General features: G+C 38.7%; 1 protein-coding gene across 2 annotated transcripts in view; it reads left to right on the top strand.

Annotated features, from left to right (window-relative positions):
• Nucleotides 1-15,015, top strand: part of LOC310911435 (mitogen-activated protein kinase kinase kinase 20-like) — a 65,941-nt gene that overhangs the window by 36,543 nt on the left and 14,383 nt on the right. For both annotated transcript variants that reach the window (XM_083864931.1, XM_083864932.1), the window contains exons 8-10: nucleotides 5,203-5,289; nucleotides 8,800-8,874; nucleotides 14,120-14,226. In XM_083864931.1, coding sequence (XP_083721057.1) covers nucleotides 5,203-5,289; nucleotides 8,800-8,874; nucleotides 14,120-14,226 — 269 coding nt within the window. The remainder of the gene's footprint in view (nucleotides 1-5,202; nucleotides 5,290-8,799; nucleotides 8,875-14,119; nucleotides 14,227-15,015) is intronic.

Here is a 15,015-nt window from a genome sequence, read left to right as displayed (position 1 = left end):
AGAGAACAGTAAAGAGTACTTGGGGGGGAAAGGAAGTGGGGCTGTAGTTTCCATGTATATTGGAGCATTAACCATTTTTCTGTTTGGATTCAACAGTGGGTGGCAGAATGAGAAATCCTTCACTACCTGTGAAGTATTATCTCTTTCCTTTTAAGGAATGGGAGGAGGTAAATGTGAGGGAGGCACTGTGGTTTTAAGCTAGCACCTATGGCTATACATAGCTAAGCTGATGTCTCAGTGGAGGGTGACTTGAACTTTTTGCCGAACAGTTGTTTATAGTGAGAAAAATTTTCAAGACATGATGTGACATCCTTTAACAATGGAAGTTTGAAAGAAGCCTGTATTGTCAGATTCAAAACCCTTGCTTGCTTAACTGAACTAGGTCACAAAGAGTAAGAGAACATAAGCTAACAAATGTAGATGTTAATGTAAACTGTTACTGGAAGCAATCACATATTATCCACTGAAGGGAAAGATTCCAGTTTCAAAACAGAACAACAATGTTAGAGGAAAAATTCCAAACATGGTATTATAGTTCAAACTGCTGACATAGTCATCCTAGTTTGAATTTACTTTAGGTAATGTTTTCAAAGTGGGAGAAGGTAAGAAATTGTTTAATATCTTATCATGTCAAGTGTTAACAGTGCCTTGGGAACAGTATGTTGTGCAAAGTTTATTTTGCCTCATTCAAAAAGTCAGATTCCTTTGATAGTTCTGTGCTCGGAGGTAGAACTGGGCTACCCTCCTTATGAAAACAGTTCAGTGTTACCAGAGTATTTTAACATTGTTATGGGTGTGTAGTGCTACTTTAGAATGTCTAGTAATGACCCACAAATTTTTAATATATTATTTTTGAACTATTGTGTTCTACTGTGGGTAGAAGCCTATGAATTCATAAGCACTGAGGAGTAATTAATCTTTTTATAACTCTAGTCCTGTAACACCATCATTTTCAGAGGAGATAGAGGGGTAGAAATGAAGAATGGCAGTGGCCCAAGTTCTCTGTTTATGAAATAACTGATGTAAGGGGGTTATACCAGCAAGAAATGGCCTGAATATAACATTGAAAGTTGGAATCTCCCTATAATAAGTGTTATGACTACCAGAGAATTAGCTAGGGATCTGAAAACAAGAAATCTGAGAAAGGGTATTTTTGTCTCTTTAAGTTATTATCATCTATAAAACAAAATGTAAAGAATCCCTTTTTGAAGCATAACACTTGCCAGCAGCTTTTGTGCTAGAGAGACAAATCTGTTTTACTTCAGTTAAAGTCCTCTTAACAAAGAACAGAATCCTTTCAAATGTAAACTAGTAAGATGCTAGGAATAGATATTTCATTTGCAATATTTGTCATCTTCTCCATGGTTTTCTTTAATTTCCTTTCTTCTATTTTTTTATCTGACAGTCTTTTCTTTCTACAAACCAATCTGTGATTTTAAATATTCTGCTTAAGCTGTGCGAGAGCTTTTTTCCATGAAGTGTTGAAGTCTTTCTACAGCCTCATATGTCTGAGCTGCTTCTCAGCTGAAATGAATTTTCCTTTTTGTGTACAGTTGTATACATGTTTATAGCTAATGTTTAAATTAGCTTGTCCTGCTCTTCATGGATGGTTAAACAGGCCTATGTATTCTCTGAGATACATAGTCAGTAATTTATAATACTGACATGAAATGCTAAAGCTAAATTTTCCAGGCGAATTTATTACCACACAAAGACAGATCTTACACTTTCCTTCAGCCATGCTGTAGTTCTCTTTTCTGATCCATTTCCAAGTCTGTACTCCAAACAACTGAAACCAAGTGTTACAAGTGATCAACCCTGAAACTGACTTTTATGTCACTGGGTGTTGCTCAAAAATTATTCCTTGCCATCTCTGTCATTCCTTGCTATCTCTGCCAGATAGGAAAGTGTATGTGGAATGACAGTGTCACTCTAAAAGCTCTTTGAAATCATGAAGACATATGCTCAGAATATGTTATCCTGGTGGAACTGTTTGTAGTGCACCAGTGTGTGTTTGTGTGTCAATATAAATGTGTTTAGTTGCAGAAAGCTTATCTGATGTAGCTGAACTATTTTATCACTTACAAGAACAAATGAGTAAAACCATTAATTGGCTATTGGTGGCATAGAGACTGCCATTAAATGTAGCAGCTGTTCAAACACTGCTTTAGTTATGAGAACATATGTTATTTATAGAGGGAATGTTGGCCAGCTCCAGGGGTTATCCCTTACTCTTTTTGAAAAGAATGATGCGATCTTTAACTGCAGTTGGATCAATGCAGAGAAGACGACCTAATTTTCATGTCTAAGGGCACTACCTCTGTGAGTGCAATGCTAATGCTTATGCTGTGGCTCCTGACCATTGTCTATCAACAGTCTCCTACCAGATGAAGCTTTTTTTTTTTTTTTTTCAGGGAAGGTGTTCAGAGTGTTTTCTTTTCCTCAGATTACTTACTTAGATGTTCCCCTATCCAAATGGCACTTTGAATCTTTGTTGGCTTTGCACTGGTGTGGAACGGGGAATGGGGTAGAGGTGTTGTGGGTTTAATTTTTCCTTTGGCTTATTGTCACATAGTTGAGAGGATAGGAATTGAAATGCACAGCTGAGCTGACAGAAGTAAGCTTTCTCTGAAGACCACGTATTTCTTATTCTCAGGTTTATGTATAGGGTGAACATGCATACGTTTATCTCTCCTCTCTGTTCCTCTATATACAAAGATGAGTCCAACATCTTCAGAGGCTGCAGCTTACAAACAACTATATTAAATGGCCTTGCTTTGGTTTTCATCATTGTTTCTAGCTTCCTTGTTTTCTCAGAAGCACCTGCTGTCCATCATCACAAAGATGTGATGTGATTGGGAAAGCAGGTGATCCTCACCATCACAGTTGGGAGGGGAAGTGAACTGTGTCAGCCTCAATTAGATTATACACCATAAAGGAAAGATAAATTGATTTCCATATGAAGTGAGCTAGGGAGCCAGTTCTGAAAATGAACAGAATGTACCTCACAATAAAGAGGCTGGGGTAAGTTAGATTGAGGTCCTTGTCTGCTGCTGAATCCCCCTGGGGAGAGGAAGAGGCAAATGAGAATGCAGACAGTACCCATTTGCTGGTTTTTAAGACTGCTGGTACACTCATCCACCTTAGCTGATGATTCAGGGTAGCTAGTCCATAAGAAGGGGTTGAAACTTCTGTAAAACTGAACATAGAGACACGTCACCATTGGAAGGAAAGGCTTTCTCTATACATTTGGCCTGAATATGAAAATTGCATTGTTGTTAAAATATTTCCTCAACCTGTGTAAAGTAAATACAACGGTTTTCAATATCCCACTTTCATATCTTTTACTTCCATTTATTAGTAAAATAAGGCATCAAGAAAAATCCTTCATGTTGTGTCAAATTGCTGTTTTTCTTTTCAACTATAAGCAGTCTTGGAAGAGTTTTTAGCTAGCACTGTTGGTTTAAGGAGGCAGTGATCTGTTTGGGCAGTGGAAATAAACACTAAAGGTGTCATGATAAAGGAATTTGGTGCAAAATGTTCTGCACAAGCATATGTGCATGAATGAAACAAGACAGCTCTTACAATCTACAGTCTTCTGAAAGAAAGGTAGCACAGCAGTAGTTTTCCAGCTCAAGGCTCTTGAAGACATTTAACATGTATTTAGTTATGTTCTTTATTTTTTAGTTATTTAGATACTACTCTATCTGATGTGCAGACTTGAGTTTTTTCCTCTGTAGTTTCATGGTACAGTCCCAACAGATGAGGTTGTTCTGCAAGGCTGCTCAACCGCATGTTTGACTTGGTCCAGAGACCTTTGTTTTAAGCTGATTGTTTTATACACTGTTTTTTTGTCTGAAGGACAAGGGAGTGTTTATTTTTTTCCTTCTCTCACAATTAAATTTACTTCTCTACCAGGAGAGAGGTGATAATTTGAGTTGAAATTGAGGTGCCTTTTTTTCCTTCTGAAAGGAACTGAGGCTAACAGGATAATAGAATATGTCTGTGATAGTTCTCCCCATATATTTCTTATTCTCAGAAAAACTGTTCTTATTTTTCCAAGATACCCTTACCTTTACTAATCAGTCTTCTGACTCAAGCAGAATTATTCAAATAGGTCTATTGTTGGAGTACCCTGTTCACTTGATTAAAGGCCCAACTCTGCTTCAATGATTTTTTTTTTTTTTTGGCTTGACCTCCATCTGCCAATATTGATGCATTTTTGCTTTCTCATTATCTTCATAACTGTCCACAATCCATTCAAAATGATGCAGCTGGAATAAACCTAGGCACTAACCCAAACAGTGAGGATATAGACTTCCATAAGGATCTTAATGCATTTTGGCAAATCCTGCATTAAAAATTTGTTGTTGTTTTTGTTATATTTGATACATGAGCAGAAAAGGCTTGTAGATCTGCAATAAGATGTGTATATGAAAGTTCTGCTTTAAGAAAAGGGGACATATACAAGTGGAGGTACAAAATGCTATTAATTTGGTTGAATTCCAATATGTTGTCCCAATGGCAGAAAAACAAGTTGGATTCATTGACTTGAAGCCCTTTTGATGATGCCAAACTCTTTTCTACACAGTAGCTTAGACTTTTGGGTACTGTGTTACCAAAAGGCTAAAAGCATGCAAAATTAGGAGATCTTCCTATATTTAAGGACAATACATCTGTCGAGGAGAACAGAGTAATTTTTTATATGCTGTATATTCCTTAGTTTAACGTGATCACATACTTGGAGATAAACAATTACAGTTTTGATTGAAAAGTTATATTTTTATAGGCACATCATAGGAGCAAAATACCTTTTGGATCATATTCACTTGTTGCAATTGCATGGAAATATTTTTAAATGAAAAATTACTGCAAAGCAAAGATATGTCTAGTTGGAGCTGAGGAGGAGAGGAAGAGTTCATTGTTTCCCAAGTGCCAGTTGCCAAACGTGAACTTTGTAGTGTACAAAGATAGTAAAAAAGCAACCCAGTTTTTCATCTTAGCTTTTCTGTAGAGGAAAAAGCAGAAACATTTAAATTAATTTTGTGAGAGGATCTTGCACACAAACACTGGTTCAAGTTCCTGCAAATGAAAACTGGTTGCCTGGTAATTGGATACAGAATAGTGCTGCATCAAGGTTTAATAATGTATTTAAAATACAAAGTACAGAAATAAAAATGCTTTTCTTTTTTTCTCTTCCAGGTTCTCTGGGAGATGCTAACAAGGGAGGTCCCCTTTAAAGGCTTGGAAGGATTACAAGTAGCTTGGCTTGTAGTGGAAAAAAACGAGGTAAGACTACGTTTCTACATTCAGGTACATAGATCAGAAAACAGTATTGGGGTTTTGCAAAAGACTTTTTCATCTTCTTCAAATTGAAAGTAAGTTCACGCGTATGGAAAGATTAGCAGTAGGAGCTAACACAAAGGGTCAAAGTGATGTTATTCCTCATGAATGGACCCTTTACATCTAATTGTTGCAGCTTCACGTCGTGATGCTGTAGATCAAAAATTGTACAAGTACTGTACTAGTTTCTCAGTCTCAATTGTAAAACCTAGGGGTTTGTTCTTAGTGATGAAAGAAGCCATTGCGTCCAAGGTAGGGGAACAGTTTAACTCCATCTCCTGCGTTTAGGACATCTTTTTACTGGCCGGGAGTTGATATATCTGTAAGAGACCTTCAGCTACTTCAACTTAACTCTCCCAGCAGGAGTCACTATAGTACAAGAAACTGCCGCTTAGATGAAAATTTCAAAAATAAAAGAAGAAAAAATAGTTTTAAAAAAAGAGAGAAATTACAGTTTTGCCACCTACGTTCAACACGACATTGAAGATGAGCTCCTCACTGGTATCGGCAAGGCTGTGGCATAGCTGCAAGCCTCCTCATGCAGAGTCTTTCCATTTCAAAAGCACTTCAGTGGTGTAAACACCGTTTGTACAGTGTCCCCAGCCTCGCTTTTCTTCTTCTCACAAATTGAGGCTTTCAGTTAGTTGGACATGTGAGCGTATATCTGAACACATAGTCCCTTGATATCAAAGACAGTAACTACATTTAAAAAACATTTAAAGTTGTGACTGTACCACACACAGACAAGCATGGAAATCCTCCACAAAGATGAAACCTCCTCTATCTAGACACAGCGGAAGCTTGGGAAACATTACAATGGCTAGGCACTGGCTGTACAATACAGATTTCTATTATTCTACATAAACTGTTTCTCAAAATGCTTCAGAGTTAAACAGAGGAGTTAGGTTTCCTCCTCTTAGTTTAATGTTTTTTGTTGGTGTTTTTTTACCTCACTCCTTTTATTTCTTTTTGAGGACTGGATTAATTCCAGTGAGTGAGACTGTGATATACCAATTAGGTGGAAATGCTACACTAACAGTGTGAAGATTGTGAATGTGGTCTTCTACTGCATTTATCAGAGCAGGGGGCACAAAGACACTCTTTCTCCTAGTTTAGGAAAAACCTCACACATCATTTTGAAGGAGGAACCATAAAGCCTTCCATCAACAGTATTTGGTTCTTGTGCTTACCACATGCAGTTTTATGTAAGGGGTACAGAGTGGTGTTGGGAATGTTATAAAGAAATGCAGTCACATGCTGAAAGATGTTAGAGGTTACAAGACACATTTCTCTACAATTTTCTAGAGCAAGGAATTGTGTAAAATACAGTATGAACAAAATGTGGACATGACTATTTTACTCATGGCTGAAGAAACCTAAGGGGTGGCATTCTCAGAGCCAGCTCTTTGCCTGTCAGGTACCACTAGCCTGTTGCTACCATTTTTCTTAGAGAGCTGTGAGGGAGCTTAGAGGGCATTGCATACTTTTAATTTTTTCTGGCCATGACATGGGTAACATGTCCAGCATAAGCCTTGTCAAAGTCAGCTTGTGCTTCTTTTCTTCTTAGTTTTCTGTGCCCCAAAGTGTGTGTAAGGGTCAGTTCAATCTGCTGATATCAGTGGGATTGCATGGTTCCAGTCCAGTCCACAACAGTATTGGATCATTGTTGAGCCACTCCTCCCTTTTTTGGACTGGAAGTCTTTTGTTAAAATCAGTGAGGGATTGAGGCCAAAGCATAATTGGATAAGGTGAAGAATCCCCTTTGTAAAGCCTGAGGCCACAAAGTGGACTAGATTCTAATGTTTCTGTATGGATCTCCTTTAGTACTATTCATAAATTCCCAGTGTTATTTTTATTCTGGTAAAGATTTTTTTAAGCCATTTAAAAAAAAAAAGTAAAGCATGAGAGTTCAGGTTATGCTAGACATGATCTCATAATAAATTGCCACTGAGAAATGTATTCTTTGTTATGACATTTGGAACCTGCTACCTCTGTATTACATATTATATAGGTGGCATTCTTCAGAAGTGAGACAAGTGTTGATTGCAACTGATGGTCCACTTCCTGGAACAGTGAGGGTTACAGACAATGCTGTAGCAAGACTAGCCAGCGTATTTTTAGGCTAATGACTCAATTAGAAATCAGGCACCAGCATAACTTATTTATGCATTGTACAAATTTCTGTGTATTTCTTCCACTGAAACCCTTGCATGTTATGACATTAATAAGCAGACTTATGCAGTGCCCTACCTCTGTGTCTCATGTTTCCAGTGCTTACAGGGTTTGAATGCTTTTGGAGCGGAATTTTTAACTCTTAATTTTGGCTGCTGTGTCTTGTAAGGCTTTGCAGGTCACGCTGCAGTAATGTAATGGTACAGAGTGACATAACTTGCTCTGCTTTGCTTCTGAAATGGCAATAGTAGGGCAAATGAAAGGGTCTTCCTGGCAGGTTAGTCTGAACAGGAATGTCATACCTGGTTCTCGCCTCTTAGAGGCCAAGAACCCTTTTTCCAACTTGACGTCTCTTACATTTGGACTCATTTTCACTGAGAAACTGGTTTTCTATCTAACTTCTAAAAATTTATTTATATAATATGAAACATCTGAAGTCAGTTAACAGCTTTAGTGAGAGCAGAGGGATCTCCTTCAGTGTGTAATGTTGGAAGCTTATGCAGTCAAGTGGAGGGAGAGGCTTCAGTATCTTGTGTATGTGTATGTGAGAAAGGATTTGTTTTTAGGCTTTCCATTCTGCAGACAGGCTGTTAATGTAAAAATCTTCTAATTTGAAACTCTCAGCAAATGAAACCAAACTAGCTTCAAACTAATTCTCTGTAGTCAGTGGTCCTGGCTATAACCAGCAACGCCTTGTCTTCAGTCATTAGGAAATATTTATGAGTTCACTGTGCTCTGTGAGTGCTTTCTGAGATCTGCATGTCCTCATTAATCCTTCTGACCACAGGCTCATGAAACGTCTCTTGTGTCATGTAGAGCTTCACTTAACTCTTTTTAACTCACTTAATGTAATCTATATTTCAGCTATTTGTGTGTCAAAAGTGATTATAGTATTGTAGAGCTAGATCATTTATGTGGGAGAAAGGAATTAAGGCGGGCTGTCCATTATGCCTATCTGACAAGCATCTTAAAATACTATGCAGTAACATCCACAATTCTATTTTAGTATTAAAAGCTGTTTGTCTTGGTTTTGCTTCTTTCTCTCTGAGATTTCTTAAGGAACTCCATTTGTGAATTTAATACATTACTTTCTTATAGGTCTATTAAAAATTATTTGTGCTTCTTGCTAGTGTTAGTAATTTTTATTTATCTTTCAATTTTACATTGTATTTAAAAGAGAGAGTGTGCTTTAATTCTTTGAAGTCTGTTGGTCTCATAGGAAATTGCCTAGTAGCAGCTTAAAGAGAAATGCATCCAGTAACTCGTACATTTTCTTTCCATTAGAGATTAACCATTCCAAGCAGTTGTCCCAGAAGTTTTGCAGAACTGATGCACCAGTGTTGGGATGCTGATTCAAAGGTAATTGTGTGTTTGATTTCTGCACCACCACCCCAGACCTTTTTTGCAAAGTGCATTAGCATTTGTTTGGGTGACAAGTCTGAGCTGACACCATTGACACATTTCTTCAGAAAGATACCCAGGACTGTCTTTGTTTTTAGTGGGTTTATATATTTATACCTAAATCTCTCTCTCTCCCCCTTTTAATCAAGAGTTACTATGCTGCTAACTTTCTTCACTACTAAAGACAATGACAGGAAATATGGTAAGATGGCAAAAATGTAGCCATTTTGGAGCAAGTGGAAAAGTTGTGGGTTTTATATTTTCTTTCAAAAGTTAATACTTAATCCCTCTTGGATGTATGTGAGCATCACGTTATGAAATACAAATTTCAAGTTCCAATTCTGTGCCCTACCTGTGTTGAGAACACAAGTGTAAGTAAAAAGTAAGTTAATCCATAAAACATGGGTAGGAACAGCAGCAACATATTTTAAATTAACATTAAACCTTTCCTAATATGTTCCCTTAGGGCTTGAATGGTGAACTTTATAATGACTGCACTGTAATAATATGATAATAGCAGTGCTGTTTAACCATGAAAACAGAATAAAAAGTTAAAAGAGCCACACCATCGTCACTAATAATCTGCTGCTACAAGAAAGGGATTAAATAAGTATTTAGACAGTAAAAGCTTCTGTAGATTATGAGAGTTACCTTCTTTAAATGCATTTTGTGACCATCCTGTTGTACATAAAACTGGCTGAAAAGAGCCTATGGGCATACCAGCTTTAGTACCAAGGATTCACATCTATTTCCTTTGCCTATGAAAATATTTGAGACATTGAAGAACAGTTAAGCAAAGGAAATTGTGCTCTTTTTTTTTTTTTTTCGAGTCAAGGCAGCAGGAAGAACCTAGTTTCTTTAAACTCAGGAGAAAGTTAGCTACTACTTCAGAGAGACCAAGATTAATTCCAAGAGAGCATATAGGTGCTCTAAACTAGAATTTATTGCCAAAGACTAGTCCTAGAAGAATAATATGAGAAAGGAATTCTCAATTCTTGGTCTCTCTTTTAAAAGCAAGGGGTTGCTTTCCTGCAGAATGGATCTGGAAGACTGAGATCCATCTACATGTGATTTCCATGTGAACAGACATATAATTGCCATTCTCTTAATAATTCCTTGTATACTCCCCACAGAAGGGAGGGGAGAAAAATGCTTCAAGTTTTTGAATCTACAAATAGGCTGCTTAAGTTCTAGGTCAGTAATTACTGAAGAGGACTTCCGTGCCAAATATTTATCTTTACTAACTGCTCCCAAGTGTCAGCATCATTACCAAAGGCCTCAGAATAAGAACTATTTGAGCTTCTTTTCTGTAATTGTAGCACATACTAGATCAGCTCAATCTCTGCGTTGTTTGAGCCACATCCATAAGTGTCCAAAAGACTGTTGCTGTTTCTCAAGGAGAGGGAGAGATTTGCATGTTGTAAAAGAATGATGCTTAACCATCAGGCTGTGTTCTGTCTGATAGAATAATTTATCTGGGTGTGGGCTGGTTCCTGGGGACATTGTTCCCAGAGGCATCTCTGATGCATGCAAAGTGTGAATCTTATGTGAGATGGGTTTTTTTCTGACAGTCTGCTCTTCACTATTTTTTTTTTCATGCAGCTCTTCTGTTAGGCAATTACAGCTTTGTTCACATGACTGAAATGGAGTAATCTGTGGTCACAATTTGGACATGTGACTCACTTATTCAGTCACGTGCTGGGAAAGGTTTGCTGCTTACAGCTCTCAGAATGCTTTGATAAAGGGCTGTGTGGCCTGCATGAGCCAAAAGATGGAGCACGCTCCTCTGAAATACTGCTCTGTGTAGCGTTCCCTTTTTGCCAGGATTAGCTTTAGAAAATCAGATTGTTGATGCATGAACAAGTTACTGAAGGTCAAGCAGGGGTGAGCTTGAGTATGTCAGCTGCTCAAAAGCAGTTGCTAAGGTGCATACTTGTAGCCCACCGAAGTATGAGGTAACTTTTGGTGGCTTACCCCTGAGAAATGAGGGATATGCATTTATGGTGGAGCTAAGGAATACACTTGGAGAGCTGCTGCAGAGCAGCTGGAGTGTCAGACACTGCTCACACCATAATTTCTTCATGGGAACAGAGTTATTAATGTTACTTTGAATTCTTAAAAATTTCTTCACACATGGAGAAAAATATCTGTAGTGTTCCACATGATATTTGGAATGGTAGTCTTTATGCAGTTTAAACAAACAGCTCACACCTTAAAATTTCTGCCAAACAAGTTGCTTTTGGGTATTACATAATTGTAGAAACAAGGTTGCTCATCACTGATGTCCTTGTTTACTGGGGTTACTTGCTTTTGAGATATGGGTGAATAATTCTTTCTCATTTCATCTGTTCCTTCAGTTTCTCTCCACATCAAAGATGTTTATAAATTACAGAGTATTTTAATGGAAATCAGAGATCTGGGAACAGAGAAGAAACAAAAAAATGAAAGACATATGGATTAAATATCCTGGTTTTATGCAGACCTATCCAGTAAGAAATACTGAGTGGAAGGAAACAATGAAAACATTAGCCAGAATTATTTCTAGAGGGGCATATATTTTAAAGATTTCAGTATGAGACATCACAGATATAAAGGGAAACAGTTTTCAAAGGCGACTCATGCCTTGATATTTTAAGAATCCCTTATAAGGGCTTTCTAGAAAGTGCTAAGCAGTTATCCACTGAAAAGAAGACTTTTTTTCCTTTTTTTAAAGTTTCTCCGCTCAGGCTCTCAGTTTCACAAATCACTTCTTTCCAGTTTTAACCAAGGTACACTCTGCATTTAGAGTGCATTTATTAAATCTGAAATATTATCCTTTCCTAGGGGCAAGAAACCAACAAAACCCACATGACAGTGAAGGCTTGTGCCTTCCTGCCAGGGTTTGTCTCCATGCAAAGCTGTTACCTGTAAATCTGGCAGCTGCAAAGCTGGCAGGGTAACTGCTGGCTGTTTACAGAATTTGCACAGCCAGAGAGATGTGCAGTACTTTGACAGTGCTGTGTGACTCTGCATTTGTTCCAGCTCCAGTTGCACCAACTCAGCAGCTCCTTTGCCTGTAATGCAGAACCCACCAAGTGATTGTTGCTGCTTCTCCCAAATTAGTTGGTTGATCCTTTTGCCTGCACTTAGTAAAAGCCCTATTCTCTGCCATTGTCTCCACTTTGGTTACTCCAGGCAAGCCTGACAGTAGAGTTGACTGTGCTCACTTAGTGTCAGCCCTGCCCTATACTTCCCAGTATGCACCTGAGAAAAAAAGAGCAAGCAAAACTCATGGATGTGTTTTGTAAATTATTCTGAATGGTCCATGACATGTTGTACATAATGCAGCATGCCCTTGGTGTCTTGCTGAAAATAGCATTTGCTTAGTGTAGGTAGACAAATTGTGTACCTGCTAGTCTGTGTACAATGTGTAGCAGTTGCAGTACCCTGGTAAATTGCAGGGAGCCATTATCTCCTGTCTGGCAGCTTCCTCACCATTTGGGAGGCCCTTGAATCCCTTCAGCAGTTCACATCCAGTGGTGTGGTTACAAGAGATGCAGCTGTAGCAACAAAAAGGGTGTGAAGGCTGGTCAAAACTTCTTCTGCCCCAAAACCAGCACAGATGGATTTTGTGGTCCGTGCCCCCAGTGCAGCCCACTCGTGACCGGGGAAGTTTGGGCTCTTCCCGGGGTGTGTTCAGAGGATCTGCTCAGCTGTGGCAGGTCCAGCACCATCATGCACGTGGAGGGGAGGACGGCTGCCTCCCCAGCCCCCTGTAAAGGCAGGGTGACCCTGCTGGGTGTCCATACAAGGGGCTATGTCACCAATGCAAGCAATGTGCTGCTCAGCTGTACCTGTTGCTGTGAAGCTCTGCGTGCCCAGTGTGCTGTGTCTGCATGCTGGACTGGGGAACAAATTGCGTAAGCACTTGTGGCTGGCTGGGGCAAGCGTATCTGTTGCAAAGAAAATCTGTGTAGCTCACTGAACTGCCCATTGCCTGAAATCATGGAGGTGGACCAAAAAATGACAGACAAAGCCTCCAGTTACAGCCGAATAGTGCAGCATTACAGTATAAGAGAGCTTGTCTCTTTTTTTGTTATGCATTTGACACTTTTTCATGCTGTTTGACATTTAAAATAAAGAAATTGTCTGTCTTTTATAATGTGGAAATCACTTGGATCTTCCTGAGAGAGACACCTCAGCATTGTTCCTAATTGTTTTTGTGCTCCCAAATTAAAATGCACGTTTTAATTGCGGCATCTGTAATTTTAGCAGAAATGGTATAATTAAAGGCACGGTAGAGAGAGAATGTGCATCATCCCTTTATTATGTATCTACATTTTGTTTCAACCCTTTGTCTCAACCTTGTCTGGGGTCTGTCAAACAGACTAACAGAGTCAGCGTTCTTGCAAGAAACACATTTAACTGGCTTTTTCAGTTTTCAGTTATTATCCTACTTCATAGCTTCCCCTTGGGACTAAGGGAAAAGTTTTTTAAAAAACCAACAAAACCCAGAAAAGTTTAAACTGGTCTTTCCGACTTGTGAGCACAGTGGGTCTTGGATGGAGAGCCCTGGAACAGAAAGTTCAGCAAATGAGCCCAGGACAGAAGAGCACAGAGTCCACTAATGTGAGCTTAGCTCCCAGGCAAGACATCCTTCCCTAGCCTCAATCTTCACCTCTTCCCTGGCTGCTCCTGAAGTAGCTAAGTGAGAGTTTTTCTGAAAGTATCTCCTCTCCAAGAGGGGAACTGCAGCCAGAAATCTGTTTTTGATAGGCAGCTAAATGGTTTGTTCACACCCCAAAGAGTTTATGTTAGTACGAGTAAAAGGCCATCTGTATAATTACCAGTTGCTGATGGTCCAGCCTTCTCTATTTGGAAGCATTTTCCCTCTTAGCTTGAGAAAAATTATTCTTTCAGATTAAGAATCTTGATGATTATTGATGATTCTAATGTTAATACTGTTTTACTAGGAGACCTCGGAGACTAAGCTACAGCTTGAGTCCTATTACTAGCCTGTGTGACTCTTCTCAAACTTTTCTTTAATGGAAGAACAAAAAAACCCCCGTTTACAGTCTTATAGTTCTCTTGTAGTATGCTGTGGTCAGAAGGAAGTGTGGTGATTCCTGTTAATTGTGGGGTTTCAGTTGAGGAATTCCTGCAGATAGGTTTAGTAGTTTTATATGAATGCAAATGATCTGTTTTGATTTTCCTTTTTCTTCAGAAAAGACCATCTTTCAAGCAGATTATTTCAATCCTGGAATCTATGTCAAATGACAGCAACCTTCCAGACCAGTGTAACTCATTCCTGCATAACAAGGCAGAGTGGAGGTAAGTTTCCTTCCTCCCAAGATGATATGATGTGGTTTTACACTGAAATGGGATGAGTGGTTTTTTTTTTCAGAAAGACATCAGACTCCGATGATGTACTGGTAGAAAATATGTGTGCTTGAAGTATTTTTAGAACGTAACTTACCTTGTTGTTTTTCAGGAATGCTCAGAATGTTGCGAAACTTGTATTAGGAGCCAATGCACTTAGCTGTACCCTGTATTTATTATTACACTGGTTTAGGCATCATGATATTTATGGTTTTGTGATTCACATCTTAAAACCAATTACAAGTTTTCAGTCAATAGTGTAGAGGCAAAAGAACTCAGATAACATGTAGCTCTGATGCCATTTTCATAGAAAGTGTATCAGTGACATCTATATTAAAACCAAAAAATGATAAGGGGCCTAACCTCCCCCCCCCCCCCCTTCCTATTCAAGCTTCCATTTGTCCTCACTTGTATGCATTCTACAGTTTTTTATGTGTTCTCTCCTTTGTATCAACTGTATGTTCACACATCCAGCATATGCCCAGGCCAGTCCTGTTTTTACATAGTGTTCCAGCATTGCTTGAGCACATGATTTTAGCTACTGCTGATTGTAATTGTTGTTTGTAAGTGATTATGGAGATGAGAATTGAGACAGTTTTATTACATTACAATTTTGCAGTAAAACTTCCAGCCTCTTTTTTGGGATGTGCAAAAACTTTGAAAACCTGTCCCTGAGGCTTATTTGTGGGTTAGAAAACTTGCTGCTTCCCAGTACAGCCTTCTGTTTGAGACGGAGTATTG

The sequence above is a fragment of the Zosterops lateralis genome (assembly GCF_965231275.1).
Source record: "Zosterops lateralis genome assembly, chromosome: 7".
NCBI classification, from domain to species: Eukaryota; Metazoa; Chordata; class Aves; order Passeriformes; family Zosteropidae; genus Zosterops; species Zosterops lateralis.
Note: the sequence above shows the minus strand (reverse complement) of the source record. Positions and strands in the feature narration are given on the sequence as shown.